Raw genomic sequence first — 22,261 nt, 5'->3', positions numbered from 1 at the left:
TCATTTGAACTTTAAGGGTACATTTTGCAGTTACATAACTCTGGGAACTATATGCAAACCTTGGGGTCTGTATATGTATTTTTCTGGTAATGTTATAGTTGCATTGTGCTATAAGTAAAAAAGTTTATGAATTTCAGTGTATGGATGGGTTGTGGAAGAAAACAGAGAAACCACAAGCAGAATATTTATAGATTTATTTATAATGAAATTATGGTCTAAATATTTACAACATATAGGAAACCAGAGGATAAGTTTATACAAAGCCAGCCTGCAAAGTATTCAAATGTGCAAAAATGACAGTTCAATATCTCAAACTATTCCTGGTTCAGCAGACTAGCTCCTTCACTTTCACACATCAATATTTGATACAAAAAGTTATTTTGGCAAAATCTGTAATGCCAAGAAAAAGGACAATTTGCAATTTCAGTCATTAAGTCCAAAATCCTATAGCCAGCAGTCAGATCTCTCTATTTTAGCTGCAACCAGTTCTGGGAGAGAGAGACCACTGTATTTCATTTCTGTGATGAGTTCTGACCAGTTTTAGTCAAGAAGTTTTCTCTGACCCAGCTGAAGACAGGATCTTAGAAGGGCAATAAAAACAGTAATGGCTATGAGACCAATGTGCCTGAAGGTGCCAGCTTTGGATCACCCCAATTAAAAAACACAATGAAAAAATAATTTCATTTTCCTATCCAGGATCCAGCTATATCCAACAGTTTTAAATGAGACAGCATTTTCCAAAACAGAAATAATCCAAAACGAAACAGGGATGCAGATCTGTCAGAATTAAATACTGAAAAGGACGGTCTTAAAATCATTTCCCCACTAATAAACAGTAAGGCTCTGTTTGTAACCAGTTATATATCAAAATTGACCGAACAGTAGTAAAATACAAATAAAACTTTCTTTATGTCAGAATTGGGGCTATTCACTTGGAAAAGGCTGACCAGGTCAAATGTGTATGGGAACGACCCTGTTAGGATGCTTTGTTGGACAAGCACATTTCACCAACTGTTAAAAAGCTTCTGAGATAAATTTGTGATTCTAATTAAATTTTAACAGATTCTATGCCACTGCAGAAATAAGGATTTTTGTTGTTGTTAAGGAACCCCTTTAAGAAAGGGGGGCACTGAATCTCTAACTTCTGCAAAGGTCCAAGATGGTTCCCAGCACAGGCCCCAGAGTCTTGTTAAATCAAATGCATGCATTATTGCTAAGAAGAGTCACTGAGAGTCAAAACTCTGTTCCACTGTTTCCTAGGGAGCCATCCAGAATGGCATCTGTTGTTTCGCTCGTGGTTGTGATGAAGGATATTGGTATCCCAAACTCCAGCCCTGTGGAAAACTACTTGCATTTTTATGACCTCCATGTTCCTCCTCTTCATCAGATGAATCTGCGGCATAAGCCACCAAGCCAAATCCCTTCTCTGTAGTTTTCATCTTCTTGGCTGGATAATCTAGAATAGAGAAAAAACAACCCCAACCCCATCCCCGCCAAGGGAAAAAAAAAAATACCATAAATTCGTTAATTAAAAAAAAAGATGTTAATTTTAAGTGGTTAGTTGGACACCATTTTGAGGTCACAGGGTCAATGGTCACCCAAAAACGTTGAAGATCACACGAAAAACAGCACCAGCATCAGCAAATGTGAATCCACCAGAACCATGTAAGAAAACAGAGAAAGAAAAAAGAAACACAAAAAAAGAAAAAAAAAGAAAAAAAGGAAAGTTAGCAAGTGAGTCTCTTGAGGGCTGATATTTCACCTTTTAAAGAGTTAAAAGAAAAGAAGTTAAGAAAAGAAAAAAACGTATTTTCTTCTGTTCATTTTTATGAGTATAGGCAAAGAATAAAATATCCCATGTACCTCTACAGGATTTAGAGTTCTGGAATGCTAAAAGGCAACATTTTCCTAACAGCCACAAACTGACCATTACTGACCAATAGAGTTATAAGGGGAGGTGTGGCTCAGCTCCCAATATAAAGCAAAATCAACCTTTATTAAGTCCGTATCAGATGACCTCCTGGTATTCACATAATATAGGCAACAGGATTTTGAAATGACCTACCACTCATTAGTATTCACTGATGCTATGTATAAAATAAGTCGACTAACTCTTTTCTAGATACACGTTGGTTGGAAACAAAAGGTTGTCTGTATACAATTTTTTTAAAACTATTTTTTCTCTCTGTCTCGACACACGTTGGTTGGAAATGAAAGGTTGTCTGTATACAATTTTTTTAAAACTATTTTCTCTCGACACACGTTGGTTGGAAAGGAAAGGTTGTCTGTATACAATTTTTTAAAACTATTTTCTCTCTCTCTCTCTCTCGACACACGTTTGTTGGAAATAAAAGGTTGTCTGTATACAATTTTTTAGAAACTATTTTCTCTTTCTTTTTTTTGAGACAGAGTCTCACTCTAGTGCCCAGGCTGGAATGCAGTGGTGTGATCTTGGCTCACTGCAACCTCCACCTCCCAAGTTCAAGCGATTCTCCTGCCTCAGCCTTCCAAGTCGCTGGAATTACAGGCATGCACCACCATGCCCAGCTTAATTTTTCTATTTTTAGTAGAGACGGGGTTTCACCATGTTAGCCACGCTGGTCTCAAACTCCTGACCTCAGGTTATCCGCCCACCTTGGCCTCCCGAAGTGCTGGGATTACAGGCGTGAGCCACCGTGCCCGGCCCAAAAGTATTTTCACTGGCCAACAGATTATAGAGGTTGGATTAAACACCTGAATGAACATCAGGTTAGAAAACTAATAGCTTTATTTATGTATTTATTTATTTGTGAGATGGAGTCTTGCTCTATTGCCCAGGCTGGAGGGCAGTGGTCTGATCTTGGCTCACTGCAACCTCTGCCTCCCAGGTTGAAGCGATTCTCCTGCCTCAACCCCCTGAGTAGCTGGGATTACAGGCGCCCACCACCATGCCCGCTAGTTTTTGTATTTTTAGTAGAGATGGGATTTCACTATGTTGGCCAAGCTGGTCTTGAACTCCTGACCTTAGGTGATCCGCCCACCTCGGCCTCCCAAAGTGCTGGGATTACAGGCGTGAGCCACCGCGCCCAGCTGAGAAAACTAATAGCTTTAGACCAGTCTTAGTTAGCCACTCCCCTGTTCCCCCAGCTATATCACACTCACCATGGCTCCCTGTTAAGGTCCCAGACCCATTCCTTTCATCGGACTCTGTTTTTATTCCAGTCACTGGAAAGGCTGGTGGAGGCATCAACTGCCTATTGAAAAACAAAATGAAACTTTCTTTCAGACAATTTAAATTTTCTTAACTTATCCAGTGGATTAGAAGTGCAATTATGTCTGCAGACAATCCTTCAAATTCATTTTAACCATTAATTTCAACCCCTTCCACCTTCCCCCAGTCCCTTTATAAAAGTATAAGGCCTGTCTACACAGCAATTGCCATGACAAAAATCGAATGAACTGTTATAGAAAGATATCAGCTCCTTTCTTATGAAGGTTAATATACTAATATAAGAAAGGAAAATTCAAGCACTGTGTGGCAGGCTGAACTCCCACATTCATGTACTTCCCTCCATGATATTCTAATGACTCTAAAGTAGCAAAAATAGCTGAATTATGTAACATTTCTGTTACTGTCTACCCTTAGGAAAATGGCCAAGATGCAGACAATGGAAGTCAAGAAAGATGTCTGAACAAGTAATAAATTATTCAAAGCTGAATATAACTGCTTCTAAATCTGTAAAAGGCCTATCATATTTTACTTCATTGCATCAATTACAACAAACAGAAGCATATTTGATTCAAAGATTTCATTTCAGTTTCAGAATACTTAAGCTCATAGCAATGATCATTACTCTCACTAATGGTGCAAACAAATAACATCTGAATACATTTGCATAATTATTCCAACTTACCTGTCCCTCTCTCTCTCTTTGCCTGAGGAACTTGCTGGCTTCGATCCTGCACCTTCAATCTCATTCTGACTGGAGAAGCCTGTACCTAAATTAGTCATATGAATGGGTCCATGCTATGAGCAGAAAAATACAGTGGCATTAGCAAATCTACAACTGCCGTATTGACTTTAGCTCCTTAATGTAACTGTCAAGTGCCTCATCTTTCTGATAAGTTGTAGTACGTTAAACTACTACAAAGCTCTTTGGGATTTGCTGTGTAACTGTAGTCAAAAGTAGGGATTTTTTTTTTCTCTATAGGACTTGGACAGGGGTGTTATAATTCATTATGCTATCTATGGCCTGTTTTTAACTGACTGCCCATAGCTCCACTAGTTTCTATAAACTTAGCTAGAAACTATAAAAAAATGCTTTGGTTTAAAGAATGATTCAAGGATTCTGGCAAAATGGAAAGGTACTTCTGATAAAATTGCACCAAAACTACAAATTAAGAATCTTTTTAACTTTAGTGGCTAACTTTACAATTACATGTACAGAATCACTCCTTTTCTAGCAGTCTTGAGGGGTGGGGAGACTGGAGGGAGATATCACTCTCTTTTTTAGGTGGAGGGTAAAAGAGAGAGCACCATTGAAAGCCAAGGTTTTAAATACAAACCACATACTGGTAGATCAAGAGCTTTGAGTGAGATGTATAAGAAAGTAAGAACTCTCAGAGGCTTTCAAGAGTCTGTTGAATAGGATAAAAAACCTAACCAAAATGAATTCCAGAAAGCAGAAATCCTAGTACTGGGAGAATGATGTGAATTTATCTTTTTTAAAGGGAGAATACAGTAGAAGAATAAGGTGAAGATAGGAAAACAGAGTATTTTATTTAACCTGGTATCCAAGCAGTCCAGATTCCCGTTCATCTGGTAGCTCCTCTGTGAATCGTCTCTTCTGTGCCTGGGGCTGACTTGGGAGTGGGGGCTGGGGCTGGGGCTGGGGCTGGGGGCCAGCAGGCAAGGCAGTTTTGACAGGAGCAGCAGGAATAAAAGGACCACCCATCGGACTCTGGGACCAAAACAAACCAAGGAAGAAAAAAAGTGTGAGAATGCCCAAGGAATAAGTAAACAATGATTATAATATACTTTAAGGATCAATAAGTATCATATGAATTTTGCATCTTCAGGTCCTTAGTTTCCTTCATGTATAATTTGGTAACATTATCACCTAAGCCTTCTCACCTTCATCCTAGGGAAACATGAAATTGACAACCTATATACAGTGCTTTGAACTTTTAAGAAAACTCTGTTATGCATTTGGGCTACTAGGAGTAAACATGACCATTAACAAACAGAACTCCAACCACTGACAGTCAACGTGATTAGCTTTCTGTAATAAGCTTTCTGTTATTTATAAATGCTGCTAATGCTTGTGGAAGAAGCAATTTCATCTTCCACTCCCTTAGTTATTACTAAGCTACTATGTCAAGATTAAGTCTAATGTTTGAAGATGTTGTTCCAAAAAGGAATAAGGGGTATCAGAAGACAGTATATATTACACAGGAATAGGCAGGTCTGAAGAGAAAACTCTATACAGCCATGCGTTGCTTAGCAATGGTAATACGTGTTTTGTTTTGTCTTGTTTTTGAGACAGAGTCTCAGTCTTGCTCTGTCTCCCAGGCTGGAGTGCAATGGTGCCAACTCGGCTCACTACAACCTCTGCCTACCAGGTTCAAGCGATTCTCTTGCCTCAGCCTGCCGAGGGACTACAGGCACGTGCCACCATGCACAACTAATTTTTTTTTGTACTTGTGATCCATCTGTCTCAGCTTCCCAAAGTGCTGGGATTACAGGTGTGAGCCACTACGCTGAGTGGGAATATGTTTTGAGAAATGCACTGCAAGGCAATTTTGTCATTTAACAAATGTGTACTTATACAAACTTAGATGAAAATAGCCTACGACACACCTAGGCTATACGATATGGCCTATTCTTCTAGGCTACAATCCTGTATAGCATGTTACTGTACTGAATGCTGTAACACAATGGTAAGTATTTGTGTATCTAAATGTAGAAAAGGTACAGTAAAAATATGCTACTATAATTTTACAGGACAAGCATCATATGTGCAGTCTATCACTGACTAAAACGTTGTAAGGTGGCTGATTGTATTAATAACACAGCTAACATTTACTGACAGATTGGATCATCTTATTTAATCCTTGCAAACCTCTGAGATTTTTATCACTGTGCCCATTTTACATCTAAGGAAAACCAAACCCTAGACAGGGCAAGTTACATCCCAATTATCACACAGCTCAAAAATGGGAAAGCAAGATCAACCCTGTCAATCTAATTCTAACTCCCAGTTTTTTTTTGTTTTTTTTTTTGAGTTTTGCTTGTCACTCAGGCTGGAGTGCAGTGATGCGATCTCGGCTCACTGCAACCTCTGACTCCTGGGTTCAAGCAATTCTCCTGCCTCAGCCTCCCAAGTAGCTGGGATTACAGATGCCTGCCACCGCGCCCAGCTAATTTTTGTGTTTTTAGCAGAGACAGGGTTTCACCATGTTGACCAGGCTGGTCTTGAACTCCTGACCTCAAGTGATCCACCCGCCCCAACCTCCCAAAGTGCTGGGATTACAGCTACATGAGCCACTGCGGCCGCCTTAACTCCCTGCTTTTAACCACTCTGCTGTATTGCTTCCCAATTACAAAGGACTGACCCTCAAAAGTAGAGACCTACAGAGCTAAATATAAAAATTAAAATAATTTTGGCCGGGCACGGTGGCTTATGCCTGTAATCCTTGCACCATAATCCTAGCATTTTGGAAGTCCGAGGCCTCGGATCACCTGAGGTCAAGAGTTCATGACCAGCCTGGCCAAAATGGTGAAACCCCATCTCTACTAAAAATACAAACATTAGCTGGGCGTGGTGGCATGTGCCTGTAATTCTAGCTACTCGGGAGGCTGAGGCAGGATAATCACTTGAATCCAGGAGGTAGAGGTTGCAGTGAGCCAAGATCACACCACTGCACTCCAGCCTAGGCGTCAGAGTGAGATTCTGTCTCAAAATAAAATAAATTGGGTGCGGTGGCTTACACCTGTAATCCCAGCACTTTGGGAGGCCGAGGCGGGCGGATCATGAGGTCAGGAGATCAAGGCCATCCTGGCTAACAAGGTGAAACCCCATCTCTACTAAAAATACAAAAAAATTAGCCAGGTGTGGTGGCGGGCACCTGTAGTCCCAGCTACTCAGGAGGCTGAGGCAGGAGAATGACCTGAACCCGGGAGGCGGAGCTTGCAGTGAGCCGAGATCGCGCCACTGCACTCCAGCCTGGGCGAGACTCCGTCTCAAAAAAAAATTAAATAAATAAATAAATAAATAAATAAGGCCAGGCGTGGTGGCTCACGCCTGTAATCCCAATACTTTGGGAGTCTGAGGTGGGCGGATCACGAGGTCAGAAGATCGAGACCATCCTGGCTAAGAAGGTGAAACCCCATCTCCACTAAAAATACAAAACAATTAGCCAGGCGTGGTGGCAGGCGCTTGTAGTCCCAGCTACTCGGGAGGCTGAGGCAGGAGAATCGCGTGAACCTGGGAGGCGGAGCTTGCAGTGAGCCAAGATGGTGCCACTGCACTCTAGCCTGGGCAACAGAACGAGATTCTGTCTCAAAAAATAATAATAAATAAAAATAAAATAAATAAATAAAATAAAATAAATTTGACTAGAGACCACAAATGAAATTTAGTTCATAGCTTTTTTGTTACACACTGTGCAACCCCCTTCAGTGCTCACAGCCCACAGGTAAGGGGACTGGGCAATGGTTCGAGGCTGCCATTTACTCTGGCATGGGTACACTATGAGAGGCCCAGAGAGAAGGACCCACCATAAATCCATTACCATGCTCTCATTAAGTCTCTCCCCTGCCTCCAAGACCAGTATATATAATCCATCCAGATTATTATCCAGACATCTACTCTTTTCCTAAAATTCTACTTTCATGATTTAAGAAATTGTGGCCAGGTGCGGTGGCTCACACCTGTAATCCCAGGACTTGGGGAGGCAGAGGCAGTTGGATCATGAGGTCAGGAGATCGAGATCATCCTGGCTAACACAGTGAAACCCCGTCTCTACTAAAAATACAAAAAAATTAGCCAGGCGTGGTGGTGGGTGCCTGTAGTCCCAGCTACTTGGGAGGCTGAGGCAGGTGAATGGCGTGAACCTGGGAGGCAGAGCTTGCGGTGAGCCGAGATGCGCCACTGCACTCCAGCCTGGGCAACAGAGCAAGACTCTGTCTCAAAAAAAAAATTTTTTAAAGTATACATTTCTTAAGTTATAAAAGAAACATACCAGCATTTATAATCCTTACATTTGAAAAGTTTATATATCTCTTACATAATGTTGCTTTTTAAAATTTTTTTTCAGACAGTCTCACTCTGTCACTGAGGCTGGAGTGCACTGGCACCATCTTGGTTCACTGCATCCATGACCTCCTAGGCTCAAGAGACCCTTCCATCTCAGCCTCTTAAGTAGCTGAAATACAGGTATGTGCCACCATGTCCAGCTAATTTTTTTTGTAGAGATGGAGTCTCACTATGTTGCCTAGGCTGGTCTCAAACTGTGCTAAAGCAATCCTGCCTCAGCCTCCCCAAATGCTGAGATTATGTTTCCTTCTAAGATTTGAAATGCTAACTCAGTTCCAATTACTGAGAGGTGTGGTGAAGGTAGCCCCATTCTCCTTGAGGACTTTGTTAATACTGCAAAGGTAAGGTTAGGCAAACAATGGCCAAGGGTATGGCAAACTATGACTGTGGCCTGCCACCTGTTTTGTAAATAAAGTTCTACTGGAGTACAACAGCTATGCTTATTCATTGAGGTATTATCCACGGGCTGCTTCTGCACTACAACCACCGAGTGTGATAGTTGTGACAGAGAATGTATGGCCCTTAAAGCCTAAAATATTTGCCATCTGACCCTTTATAGCAAGTGTGCCCACCATCCCCACTTTAAACAGCTATTTGGTGTGCAAGACTTGTGAAAATATAAACTTCAGGATGACATACACACATACACACTAATCCAAAATATTCAGGTAGGTTGGTGGTAGGAACACAGAAGACAGCAGGAAAAAGACATTCCATATCACATGATTTATTTCTGGAATACCACTACCTCCCCTCTTTCCCCAGTTTTTCCTAAATTCAGTAATATGTTGTTGCATATCCTGACATCCTACCTGTCCAGTGCTAGCTGGAGGCTGCACTTGTGTTATCGGGTATTGTGTTGGCACAGGTGGGACTCCAGTAGGTAATGCCGGCAAGACTCCAGGTGCTAATGAAACAGCTGGTGGCACTATGCTTGGTACTCCGTAGGGAGGTTGAACTGGCTGCTGAGGAGGGGGAACAACAGGGTAACCAGACTGATAGCCATTGGATGGATAATATGGTGGTTGAGGAGGGACACTACTTATAGCAGAGGGTTGTGTATAGCCTGAGGGGGAAGAAAAAAAGTGTTTAATCAGCTGCAGCAGAATGAGACAATTTAGCTGAATATTAAACTTAATATCTAGGGAAGAAAAATACTGAGGCATGAATGGCTTTCCAAATTACCCTAAATTAAAGGGAACATTAATAGTGCCCTGGCACAGTCTAGCCTCAAGTATCATAGTTACACATAACTATCACTAGCAAAATATTTTTTAAACACTTCAAGATGTACACACCTGGTAAAGGTACAGCAGTATTAATCTGATTCACAAATCTAGAGTATTCAGCATGAACCTGAAAGAGAGGGGGAAACAAATTAACATGGGACAGCCGAAGCTGTGCATTTACAAGGGTCTGATTACATAATTCTAGGACGAAAGCCATTAGGAATTAAAATATATCTACCAATGTTCCAATCAAATTTAAACTTGTTTAACCCACATTTTTTTTTTTTTTTGAGACGGAGTCTTGCTCTGTCACCCAGGCTGGAGTGCAGTGGCGCGATCTTGTATCACTGCAACCTTTTTTTTTTTTTTTTTTTTTTGAGACAGTCTCACTCTGTCACCCAGGCTACAATGCAATGGCATGGTCTCAGCTCACTGCAACCTCCACCTTCAAGGTTTAAGCGATTCTCCTGCTTCAGCCTCCCAAGTAGCTGGGACTACAGGCGCGTGCCACCGCACCCAGCTAGTTTTTTATTTTTAGTAGAGACAGGGGTTTCACTATGTTGGCCAGGCTGGTCTCGAACTCCTGACCTCATTATCCGCCCGCCTTGGCCTCCCAAAGGGCTGGGATTACAGGCATGAGCCACCATGTCCAACCCACCTCAACATTTTAATAAGGCAAATCTATAAATTATTAAGCCAATTTTGAGAATTAGGAGAATAATCCTGAATCCCCTAAACCATACTCAATTCTGGGGTACAGAATCATTTAGAAAGCCACAGAAATTAAGTAACTAGGAAATTTCCAAGTTGTTAGTATAACTGGTGAGACCTCAATTCATTCACATTTACTGGGTGACTTTTCCTCAAGGAGCTCACATTTAGTAAGGGTTTCGTATTTTCCTCATACTTCCTTCCTATATATTATTAAGTCCATAACCTCAAGTACCAACAAAGATGGGAAACAGTCAAGAAAATTATCCGGTACAAGGGTTGGTAAATCAGGTGATATGTACAAAAGTAAAAAAACAAACAAACAAAAAAACCAACCATGAGCTACCCAATAAGGCACCAGAGAACACAAGGTTGAACATATTCAGTGCAAAACCTGATTTCCTCTAAGTGCTATAAAGACAGTCCTAAGGTTTAACTTTTGGTTGTTTATAGAATAAAAAGAATGCATAATCAAATGAGCAATCATCCCCCAAACATGTCTAACTGGTTTTAAATTACTATAGTTCTACCCTTACTTCAGACTGGAGTTATGCTAATACAAGCCAAAGAAAACCAACACAATGACCAGGTGCTAGGAGAGAGGAAAGGCATGGGATGATTTCTCTCTCAAAGACTCCAGAAGGAACCAATTCTGCCTGCACCTTGATTTCAGACTCTGCTTCCTGGACTGTGATAGAATAAATTTGTGTTATTTTAAGCCACCCAACTGCCATAACTTGTTATAGCAGTACTAGGAAACTAAACAGGTGAAAGAAACAGCTAAGACATACTCCAAAATGGCAATTGTTCTTCTGAATGAGTATCAGACAAATACAACTCACTGTTTGCAAAAGATTCTCACAAAGCTTCTTGGCGGCAGCCAGGCCTTCTGGTTTGGGGTGACTGCAAATAAATAACCAGGAATTCAAAGGAGAGAAAAATAAATAAAAGATGCAGAATTCTGCTTTCATTTTCCATGCTATTTTACAAATCTACACTAATACATTCACTGTAGCTCAAATCTAGGCCTCTGAAAATCACAAAACAGAAACACAAAACGTAAGTCTTTTTTTTTTTTTTTTTTTGAGACGGAGTCTCGCTCTGTCGCCCAGGCTGGAGTGCAGTGGCGCGATCTCGGCTCACTGCAGGCTCCGCCTCCCGGGTTTATGCCATTCTCCTGCCTCAGCCTCCTGAGTAGCTGGGATTACAGGTGCCCGCCACTATGCCCGGCTAGTTTTTTTTTTTTTTTTTTGTATTTTTAGTAGAGATGGGGTTTCACCATGCTAGCCAGGGTGGTCTCGATCTCCTGACCTCGTGATCCACCCGTCTCAGCCTCCCAATGTGCTGGGATTACAGGCTTGAGCCACCGCGCCCAGCCAACGTAAGTCTTTTAAGATATAACCACTATCATTACCACAAATATTAGTCTTTCTCTGAGTAATGGTACTTCTTGATATAAAAATGTTTAAAGTTCATAAAATTACTATAAAATGTATTAATATTGACATAGGTTTAAATGAAAATTATTTCAGACTTATCACAGCTCACTTTAAGATTTGCTTTTTTTTGGCCGGGCGTGGTGGTTCACGCCTGTAATCCCAGCACGTTGGGAGACCGAGACAGGCGGATCACGAGGTCAGGAGATCGAGACCATCCTGGCTAACACGGTGAAACCCCGTCTCTACTAAAAATACAAAAAATTAGCCAGGCATGTTGGCGGGTGCCTATAGTCCCAGCTACTCGGGACGCTGAGGCAGGAGGCGACAGAATCTTGCTCTGTTGCCCAGGCTGGAGTGCAGTGGCGCGATCTCAGCTCACTGCAAGCTCCACCTCCTGGGTTCACATCATTCTCCTGCCTCAGCCCCCGAGTTGCTGGCACTACAGGCGCCTGCCACCATGCCTGGCTAATTTTTTTGTTTTATTTTTAGTAGAAACGGGATTTCACCGTATTAGCCAGGATGGTCTCAATCTCCTGACCTTCTGATTCATCCGCCTCGGCCCTGAAAGTGCTGGGATTACAGGGCAAGATTCACTTTTGTACAGACTTGTACAAAACCAAAGGACTTGAATACTAAAGAGAGAATTCCGTCTCCTAATTCAATAATTTCTCTTTTTTTTTTTTTTTGAGATGGAGTCTTGCTCTGTTGCCCAGGCTGGAGTGCAATGGAGCAGTCTCAGCTCACTGCAACCTCCGCCTCCAGGGTTCAAGCAATTCTCCTACCTCAGCCTGCTGAATAGCTGGGATTATAGGTGCCTGCCACCACACCTGGCTAATTTTTATACTTTTAGTAGAGACAGGGTTTCACCATGTTGGCCAGGGTAGTCTCGAACTCCTGACCTCAAGTGATCCGCCTGCCTCGGCCTCCCAAAGTGCTGGGATTACAGGTGTGAGCCACCGCACCTGGTTTTTTTTTTTAAGACAGGGTCTCACTCAGTCACCCAGTCTGGAGTGCAGTGGTGCAAACACAGCTACCTGCAGCCTTAATCTCCTGGGCTCAAGCCATCCTCCTGCCTCAGCCTACTGAGCAGCTGGGATTAAGGTGTACACCATAACACCTGGCTAATTTTTTTTTTTTTTTTTTGAGATGGAGTCTCGCTCTGTCACCCAGGCTGGAGTGCAGTGGCGCAATCTCAGCTCACTGCAAGCTCCACCTCCCGGGTTCACGCCATTCTCCTGCCTCAGCCTCCTGAGTAGCTGGGACTACAGGCGCCTGCCACCACACCTGGCTAATTTTTTTTGTTTTATTTTTAGTAGAGACGGGGTTTCACCTTGTTAGCCAGGATGGTCTCGATCTCCTGACCTCGTGATCCACCCGCCTCGGCCTCCCAAAGTGCTGGGATTACAGGTGTGAGCCACCATGCCCGCCTAATTTTTTAAATTTTTTTGGAGAGATGGGGTTTCGCTATGTTGCCCAGGCTGGCCTCAAACTCCTGGGCTCAAGTGGTCCTACGCCTTGGCCTCCAGAAGTGTTGGGATTACAGGCATGAGCCACCGTGCCCCAATTCTACAATTTCTTTAACTATTATAAAGTAATTACTCCTAGCATTTATCTAAATCCCTCATTACTATTAATTACACCCAGTTTTCTCTTGCTCCTTCTGAATCACTCCTGACTGTACCAACAAGTTGACAAGAATTCACATGTCCCCTGCCCTATCCATCCATACCTGATGTAAATATACATAGGTTCAAAAGCTTCTCGGCCAGATGCTGGCTCAATGCAGCCTGAACCTTTGCCCCGCAGGAAGACTTTGGCACCTGTTTCAATCTGAATGTGCTGCAAATAGGAGCAGCCTGGACCTTCCACCTTCTCCTTGACATTAAAAGTGGGTACAGCATGTTCTAGACCCACAAATAATTTATCTTGAACATAATGCATCTGTAGGAAGAACAGAATAGTTCAGATTAAACAATATATAATTAAATCCTCAATCTTTGAAATAAGTCAATAAGAAATTATAGCACAGACAGTCTCCTGTAAAACTGGGGTAGAGTGTTGGGTAGTACAGTCAGCCCTGTGATACTCTTCAGTGAAGGCTGCTCTCTCCAACCCTTTTTTCTAGGAGGAATGTATCAGCAAAGTCTTACTTCATCAGACTCAGCCTTCTTAGTCCTCCAGTTGTCATCAAGTTTACAAATACAAATTAAAACCACTAACTTCAAAATGTACAACATGTATACCTTCTGCTCTATCAATCTCCTTTCTAGAATATATCAATATGAAGAAATGTGTGATCAGGTGTTCATTATACCGTGGAGAGCTGGATAACACACTAACAGAATACTTATGGCAGGTAACTTTCGGGATTGGAATTTGGAATTTCACGATTTTTTTTTTTCTTTATATGTATTACTTGGCACTTTTTTTTTTTTTTTTTTGAGATGGAGTCTTGCTCTGTGGCCCAGGCTGGAGTGCAGTGGCATGGTCTCAGCTCCCTGCAACCTCCACCTCCGGGGTTCAAGCAATTCTCCTGCCTCAGCCTCCCAAGTAGCTGGGGTTACAGGTGCCTGCCACCAGGTCCGGGTAATGTTCGTGACGGGGTTTCACCACGTTGGTCAGGCTGGTCCAAATTCCTGACCTCAAATGATCCACCCACCTTGGCCTCCCAAAGTGCTGGGATTACAGGAATGAGCCACTGTGCCTGGCCAGCACATATCATTTTTATAGAAATGATAATGCTATTAATGATCCCTCCCCAAAACATACCCCTGACTGGAAGGGAGGCTTCTGGCTAACAGCTGGAGACAACTGAGCGATGGGTGCTGGCTGGTGATAGACAGTTACTGTTGCACCATTAAAAGTTGGACTTGTTCCTGTGGCAGCTTTTACCACTCCATTGGTGATAATTTCTTTGATCCGGTTTACAGCTCCTTAGAAAAACACAGACAGTAAAACTGAATGGAATGAACTGACTAGTGCCCAGGCAGGCCAGTGTTCAATTATTCACACGTAAATCTGCTTTATACGTTACCCAAATATGTGGCTCTCAATCCCTCTAAACTCCCATACAAATTCGTGTATAGTTCATGAACAAGGGTTAGAACAGCCATCAGGGACACTTTGCCAACTTGCTATACAGAGCCCTGTACTTTGCTCTTCACAAAAAGTGCTACGTGAGCCAAAAACATTACTTACTGTCCACTAATTCCCGTGTCTGGCCCTGAACATGAAGATATAATGGACGATCCCTATAAAGAGAAACAAAATAGGATGATCTCAATGTGGTCAAAACCAAAAAAGGAGTCAAATGGGTCACCAGATCTAATTTGTAATGTTTCAAGTTTCCAAATAACCAAAAGGGACTATATACATTAGAAGGGTTTTTGCTAGCTAATGTCTCAGAACATGCTTTAACAGCTGGGGAACAAATAAACTTCTTGATCTTAAAAGTCAACTGGCCCACAGAGTTCAGATCAAATCTGTTCTTATGGATTCACTACCATTATTGTCCAGTCTATTGAGATAACCCAATATTTAAGAACAGAATTCCTTTTTGCTGGTTGTCTAATAGGTTATAAACAAATGTGGTCTCGTCTATCCAAATCAATGGGGCAAGCTGGGTGCTGTGGCTCATGTCTGTAATCCCAGCACTTTGGGAGGCTGAGGTGGGTGGATGACATGAGGCCAAGAGTTTGAGACCAGCCTGGCCAACATGGCAAAACCCCATCTCTACTGAAATTACAAAAATTAGCCAGGCATGGTGGCACGCCTGTAGTCCCAGCTACTCAGGAGGCTGAGGCACAATAATTACCTGAACCCAGGAGGTGGAGGTTGCAATGACCCAAGATCATGCCATTGAACTCCAGCCGGGGCAACAGAGCGAGACTTTGTCTCCAAAAAAAAAAAAAAAAAAAACACCACACACACACACAAAATTAATGGGGAAAGATTGATCATGCATATAGAGAAACCTCTTAAGGTCCACATCAACTGATAATTTAGATTCTAAATGTGAAGAGGACTTAAATTATAATAAAGTGATCAATAACCATATACAGTTAATAAAAAGTAGCAGGTAAAAATAACTTTTTAAAGACAAAGTTCAAAACAGCAATCAACACATATAGAAAGTTTAAATACATTCTTGGGGCTGGGCACGGTGGCTCATGCCTGTAATCCCAGCACTTTGGGAGGCCGAGGCAGGGGAACCACCCGAGGTCAGGACTTTTGAGACCAGCCTGTCCAACATCGTGAAACCCCATCTCTACTAAAAATACAACATTTAGCCGGGTGTGGTGGCGCATGCTTGTAATCCCAGCTACTCGGGAGGGTGAGGCCAGAGAATTGCTTGAACCTAGGAGGCAGAGGTTGCAGTGAGCCGAGATGGCGCCATTGCACTCCAGCCTGGGCAACAAGAGCAAAAACTCCTTCTCTAATAAATAAATAATAAATAAATAAATAAATTCCTGGCTTGGGGTAGGAATTAAATTTTGCCACCTTATTTTGTGTAGTTTAAGCTAATGTTAAAAATGTTGCATTCCCTAAGTACCTATCAACTGACAGTGAAGAGAAACTCAAACACTGAATGATGGAAGGAATGAAATGAAACAGATTAAGTCTTTACCTGAATAATCACAACCTATAACCATCATAAAGACAAAAAAAAAAAAAAAAAAAAAAGAGCCCATTTGTGAGGGGAACTATTTCCACAGAAAAAAGTTAAGAAGTATATACAATGCCGGGCGTGGTGGCTCACGCCTGTAATCCCAGCACTTTGGGAGGCCGAGGGGGGCGGATCACAAGGTCAGGAGATCAAGACCATCCTGGCTAACACGGTGAAGCCCTGTCTCTACTAAAAATACAAAAAATTAGCCAGGCGTGGTGGCAGGTGCCTGTAGTCCCAGCTACTCAGGAGGCTGAGGTAGGAGAATGGCATGAACCCGGGAGGCAGAGTTTGAAGTGAGCCGAGATCACACCACTGCACTATAGCCTGGGCGACAGAGCAAGACTCCATCTCAAAAAAAAAAAAAAAAAAGTATATACATTATTTCTGCAGATCATATGGAACAGAAAGAAGAAGAGTATATACATTAAATGTTAGTGGTTAGTATCTTCTTTTACACTTTCCTATAATTTGTTTCCTCCAATAAAAACATTAAATGTGAAATAAAAGTCCAAAAACAGGTCCCAACATCTTGTATCTGTTTGATATCCAGAATTCTGCTATAGTGTGCACACACATACCCCTCAAACCTTGAATCAAATACTGTGTACACGTATTACCTAAGGATAAAAAACATGAGGCTAACGTGAGTCATACACCCAACCCTTCCATAAACAAGATACGAGAATACGCACCCTGGTCCCACTTTGGCTTTTTCCTCAGTTGTCATGAACCTCCCTCGAGTTGATACTGCAGCCCCACTAAGTCGGCTGATCTAAAAAAGGAAATGTTCAATTAAAAAAATGTGGCAATTGGTTGATTTCAATGGCAGACAGATTTTCTTCCCATTCATTCATTCAACCAAGTAAAGAAGGAAAGAATTCTCTCTTGTATCTGAAATTTTGATTCCATGGTTTCTTACTCAAACCAACCCAGAAAATTCATTTATATCCATTTCATTATCTTCCTCTGAAGTTAAATTAAACCCAATCCTGACTTTAGAGACTATGACCCAAACCCACTAATAAATATCTGACGCCTGTCTATTTAGAGGTCTTCTTTATCTGAATCCACTCACCGCCCTCCCCAAAGAGTCTCAATGCCTCCTCACCTCGTCTTGAGTCTGTCCTCGAGTCAGCAAGTTCCTACATGTGAGAGGCACATCATTAATTTCTACTTCAGCTACCACCAGGTCATCCTTGCTCTTATTGCTAGTTAGGCCTTTGCCAGGAGCCTGAAGCTAGAAAAAAGAGAAATTAGATTAAAAAGTTTTTATGATGAGATAAAGTCTATTTTTTTATTTTATTTATTTACTTATTTATTTTTTCATTTTTTTGAGATGGAGTCTGTCGCCCAGGATGGAGTGCAGTGGCGTGATCTCAGCTCACTGCAACCTCCGCCTCCTGGGTTCAAGCAATTCTCCTGCCTCAGCCTCCTGAGTAGCTGGGATTACAGGTGTGCAGCACCATGCCCAGCTAATTTTCGGATTTTTAGTAGAGACGGGGTTTCACCGTGTTCGCCAGGCTGGTCTCGAACTCCTGACCTCAGGTGATCCACCCACCTCGGCCTCCCAAAGTGCTGGGATTACAGGCGTGAGCCACTGTGCCCAGCTGAGATAAAGCCTTTTAGTCATCCAATGTACAACTATCCTTTCCCAAGTCCCACACCTCCCTACCCTTCCCTTCATCTGCCTGTAAACACAGTTGGTCATTCTTCATAAACGAATTAACAAGCAAACAAAAACCTCACTAAAATGACACTAAATAAAGTCAATAATAAAGTCAATCTGCTTGAAGGCCACAATCAAGATTTCTCTGTGACCTTGGCCCTATGTGCATTTTTATGACCACCTAATTACAGAAGCTCTAGGGACTAGAAACTACAACCTTCAAAAAGAAAATTAAAGGGCCAAGTTATGATACTCTATAGCTCAGTTAGTTGGCTGTACATGGAGTAAAACACAATAGAAGGTAGAGGAACAATGCCTACAACACATATACCTCATGCATACAATAGGAAGTTGTCTTTGTGCCACTCCTATAATCCTAACATAAAATCCAACTAACTCCATCCTTGTAAAGCTCTCAAAAACCCTTAAATTGTATCTAACTAATAATTCCTCACTCTATTACAGAAGAACAAAGAAGAATGAAAAACCAGTAAGAAGGTAAAACCTGATCCGGTTTCTTTCAATTTAAACTACATGGAGTTTGTGATCAGCCTGGTCAACATGGTGAAACCCCGTCTCTAGTAAACATACAAAATTAGCCAGGTGTGGTGGTTCGTGCCTGTAATCCCAGCTACTCCGGAGGCTCAGGCAGAATTGCTTGAAGCCGGGAGGCAGAGGTTGCAATGAGCCGAGATCACGCCATCGCACTCCAGCCTGGGCAACAAGAGCAAAACTCTGTCTCAAAAATAAATATATAAATTACAAAAAAAGGCTGGGACCGGTGGCTCACATCTGTAATCCTAGCACTTTAGGAGGCTGAGGAGGGTGGATCGCTTGAGCCCAAGAGTTTCAGACCAGCCTGGGTAACATGGCAAAACCACATCTCTACAAAAAATACAAAACATTAGCTGGGCACGGTGGCATGAGACTGTAGTCTCAGCTACTCAGCAGGCTGAGGCAGCAGTAAGCAGTCATTGTGCCACTGAACTCCAGCCTGGGCAACAAAGCAAGACTCTATCACCAAAAAAAAAAAAAAAAAAAAAAAAAGACAGATAGAAAGACAGAAAGAAAGAAAGAACGAATGAACGAAGGAACCAAACAGGCTCATGCCTATAATCCCAGCACTTTGGGTGGCTGAAGCAGGGTGGGCAACATGGCAAACCCATCTCTTCAAAAAATAAAAAAAATTAGCCGGGCATGGTGGCATGCGTCTGTAGTCGCAGCTACTTGGGAGGCTGAGCCTGGGAGGAAGAGACTGCGCCACTGCACAGTCACTGCCTGGGCAATCAAGCCAGACCCTGGAACCACAGGCATGCACCACACCTAGCTAATTGTTTTTGTATTTTCTGTAGAGACAGGGTTTCACCATGTTGCCCAGGCTGTTCTTGAACTCCTGGCCTCAAGTGATCCACCCACCTGCTTTAACCTCCTGAGTAGCTGGGACTACAGGGGCCTATCTCCCCAACCTATGTCTAGAAAATCTGCTCAAGAAGGTAACATACTGTTGTTTACTTTGTGCATTAAATACATTTTTTAAATGTGGAGGCAAAACTAAATACAAACTCAGCAATATCACCTTACCTTTATTTAACCCCTTATAGTATTCATTTACATTATCATCTCAATGAATCCTTATGGCCGCCTTTAATAGTACTTATCAATGTTGTCTAAGAGAACTTTTGGTGACAAGGGTTCTAGTCTATCAGTCGAATATGGTAGCCATTAGCCACATGTGTCTCTTGAGCACTTGGCAGGTGGCTAATGTGACTAAAGGTCTAAATTTTAAATTGTATTTTGGTTTTGCTTTGCTTTTTGCTTAAACAACAGGAATTTATTTCTCACAGTTATGGAGCCTGAGAGTATTTAATTATTTGTATTATTTAGACAAGGTGTCACTCTGCTGCTCAGGCTGGAGTGCAATGGCAAAATGACAGCTCAATGCAACCTCAAGCTCCTAGGCTCAGGTCATCTTTCCACCTCAGCCTTCCAAGAATCCAAGAAGAATTACAGAGGAGCTGGGACTACAGGTGTGAGTCACCACACCCAGCCCCTTAATTTTAATTTAAATTGCCACATGAAGCTAGTGACTACTGCACTACACAATGCAGATATATATTACCAACGAGAAAGCTGAGTTTCGTTATGCCAAAGCCATGTAACCAGTAACTGTGGATTCTGGGTTTCAAACTGTGGATTCTGGGTTTTTAGGTTTTATGATTCTAAATCCAGTGTTTATGTATCCTGCTGAGGTCAACTACCTAAAGATTATTATTTTAAGGAAAAAAAAGAGCTTAAACGATTAACATCAGTATTAAAAATCTTAATATACAAGGAGCATTACATCTTTGTCAAGATGCTTTTAATTTTTCCTCATAAACCTTATAAATGGATGATTGACTCACACAATCTTTGCAAACAATAGGCTGCGCCTGGTGGCTCATACTTGTAATCCCAGCACTTTGGGAGGCAGAGATGAGCTTGGTCAACATGGTGAAACCCTGTCTACTAAAAACACACAAAAAAATTAGCCGGGCATGGTGGCATGCACCTGTAATCCCAGCTACTCGGGAGGCTGGGGCAGCAGAATCACTTGAACCCAGGAGACAAGAGGTTGTAGTGAGCCGAAATCACCCCACTACTGCACTTCAGGCTGGTGACAGAGTGAGACTCTGTCAAAATAAATAAATAAATAAAAAAAACCCTACAGGTTCTAATTAGAGATGACACTATGGGGCTCACTTGATTTACCTGAACTCCTCTGACTTCAGGGAAAAAGCACATATATTAAAAACATGTTATGTTGCTTTAAATGACTATGGAAATACAGCTTAAGCTGAACTAAGTGAACAAGGACAAGACAAGGTATTTGGTCCATAAATGTAATCAGCCCAATCAAAAACGCCTCGTAAATATGTATTTGTAACAAAATGTGTTCTGGAACATTCCAAAACTAAATGATCTCTCAACTACTATATCCATTTATCCTTTACTAACACAAATTATTATGCGATTACAGGATTACAAACAACTTTTTTTTTTTTTTTTTGAGACGGAGTCTCATTGGGTCGCCCAGGCTAGAGTGCACTGGCACAATCTCGGCTCACTGCAACCTCCGCCTCCCGGGTTCAAGCAGTTCTGCCTCAGCCTCCTGAGTAGCTGATTACAGGCGCGTGCCACCATGCCCGACTAATTTTTGTATTTTCAGTAGAGACGGGGTTTCACCATGTTGGTCAGGCTGGTCTCAAACTCCTGACCTCGTGATCCACCCGCCTCGGCCTCCCAAAGTGCTGGGATTACAGGCGTAAGCCACCGCGCCCGGCAAAACAACTATTAAATTCGCAATTAGTGGAGACCCTTCAACTTCAAATACCTTCTCAGAAGCATTCTGAGTTGGTTTCAGCTTCCCTTTTGCCATGAGCATGGCATTGATCTTGGCAGCCACAGCAGCAGCAGCATCCAAGGCTCCTGAAGGAGCAGCTGTGGTGCCCCCAGGACTTCCCCCACTGCTGGTGACCTCCCCACCTGGGGCCGCTGGCGGGAGGAAGAGAAGTGGGGCTGGAGCTGGTTGGTCCCATTTGCTGCGGCGCCTACATGGAGAAAAAGGAAAACATTAGGCCCCAAAGCTTTCATGTATGTTATTCTTTCCTTACTACGCCTTAGCACCCCATTTTCCCTCTATTATATTCCATTTACACCTCCGAATCACCTTCCAAATCTAAAACTCCCCTCTCCTTAAACAATTATTGCTTATTTAACAAACCCCCACTTTCAACCCTTCCCCAAAATCTTTCGTTTCTACTGTCACCTATATCGAAAGACTCCACTCTATCCTACACGCTCTAGTTTACGCCTTCCCCTTGGCTCGCCCTTCCAAAAGTCCCCGTTTGCCTCCTCCCTCGGATCCCCGCCGGCCCTTTAAGGGCCCCAGGCCTGCTCAAGATCCTTCTCCCCAAACGTCCAGCCCTTTACTTCCCACTTAAGGGCCCTTCCACCCTATACGCAGTTTCTCAGGGTCCCTCCGCCTCTCCTGCGCCCCAGTGCTCGCTCCGATGCCCTCGCCCCTGAAGCCGTACCCGCCAGCTCCAGGATGCGTCGCGCTCCCCGCGGACATGGCGACCGGTTCTACTCAACCACCCGCCAACTATCCGACTACCACCTTCTCGTCACTTCCGCCCCCAACGTTCTTACGCACAGCCTCTTCCGGTCGTGGGGCCGAGCGGTTCCGGTGAAAATGTCGATTCCGATTGGAC

The 22,261-nt window shown here is 42.6% G+C and overlaps 1 protein-coding gene and 2 non-coding genes across 5 annotated transcripts; all 3 read right to left on the bottom strand.

Moving 5' to 3' along the window:
- Positions 1-179: 179 nt before the first annotated feature.
- KHDC4 (KH domain containing 4, pre-mRNA splicing factor) lies at positions 180-22,204 on the bottom strand. 3 transcript variants are annotated; one of them, XM_003821086.4, is made up of 14 exons: positions 22,085-22,204; positions 21,382-21,598; positions 17,454-17,582; positions 17,038-17,117; positions 14,875-14,927; positions 14,446-14,609; positions 13,406-13,617; positions 11,080-11,140; positions 9,596-9,653; positions 9,110-9,363; positions 4,767-4,940; positions 3,894-4,006; positions 3,142-3,233; positions 180-1,456 (listed from the first exon to the last, which is right to left on the bottom strand). In XM_003821086.4, the coding sequence occupies exons 1-14, from the start codon at positions 22,120-22,122 to the stop codon at positions 1,257-1,259; spliced, it is 1,845 nt and encodes a 614-aa protein (XP_003821134.1). In that variant the 5' UTR covers positions 22,123-22,204; the 3' UTR covers positions 180-1,256. The 3 variants fall into 3 exon arrangements, 2 of the variants coding, with proteins under 2 accessions (XP_003821134.1, XP_034793135.1); XR_612270.4 differs by having other exon boundaries at positions 1,400-1,456; positions 3,894-3,978; XM_034937244.3 differs by having other exon boundaries at positions 180-3,233; positions 3,894-3,978.
- LOC112438470 (small nucleolar RNA SNORA42/SNORA80 family) lies at positions 7,642-7,778 on the bottom strand. The gene has a single exon (XR_003026885.1). It is a non-coding gene; the product is annotated as a small nucleolar RNA SNORA42/SNORA80 family (small nucleolar RNA).
- Positions 13,730-13,858, bottom strand: LOC112438477 (small Cajal body-specific RNA 4). The gene has a single exon (XR_003026892.1). It is a non-coding gene; the product is annotated as a small Cajal body-specific RNA 4 (non-coding RNA).
- Positions 22,205-22,261: the final 57 nt, after the last annotated feature.

The sequence above is a fragment of the Pan paniscus genome, chromosome 1, assembly GCF_029289425.2.
Source record: "Pan paniscus chromosome 1, NHGRI_mPanPan1-v2.0_pri, whole genome shotgun sequence".
Taxonomy (NCBI): Eukaryota; Metazoa; Chordata; class Mammalia; order Primates; family Hominidae; genus Pan; species Pan paniscus.
This window is presented reverse-complemented; position numbering and strand designations above follow the sequence as displayed.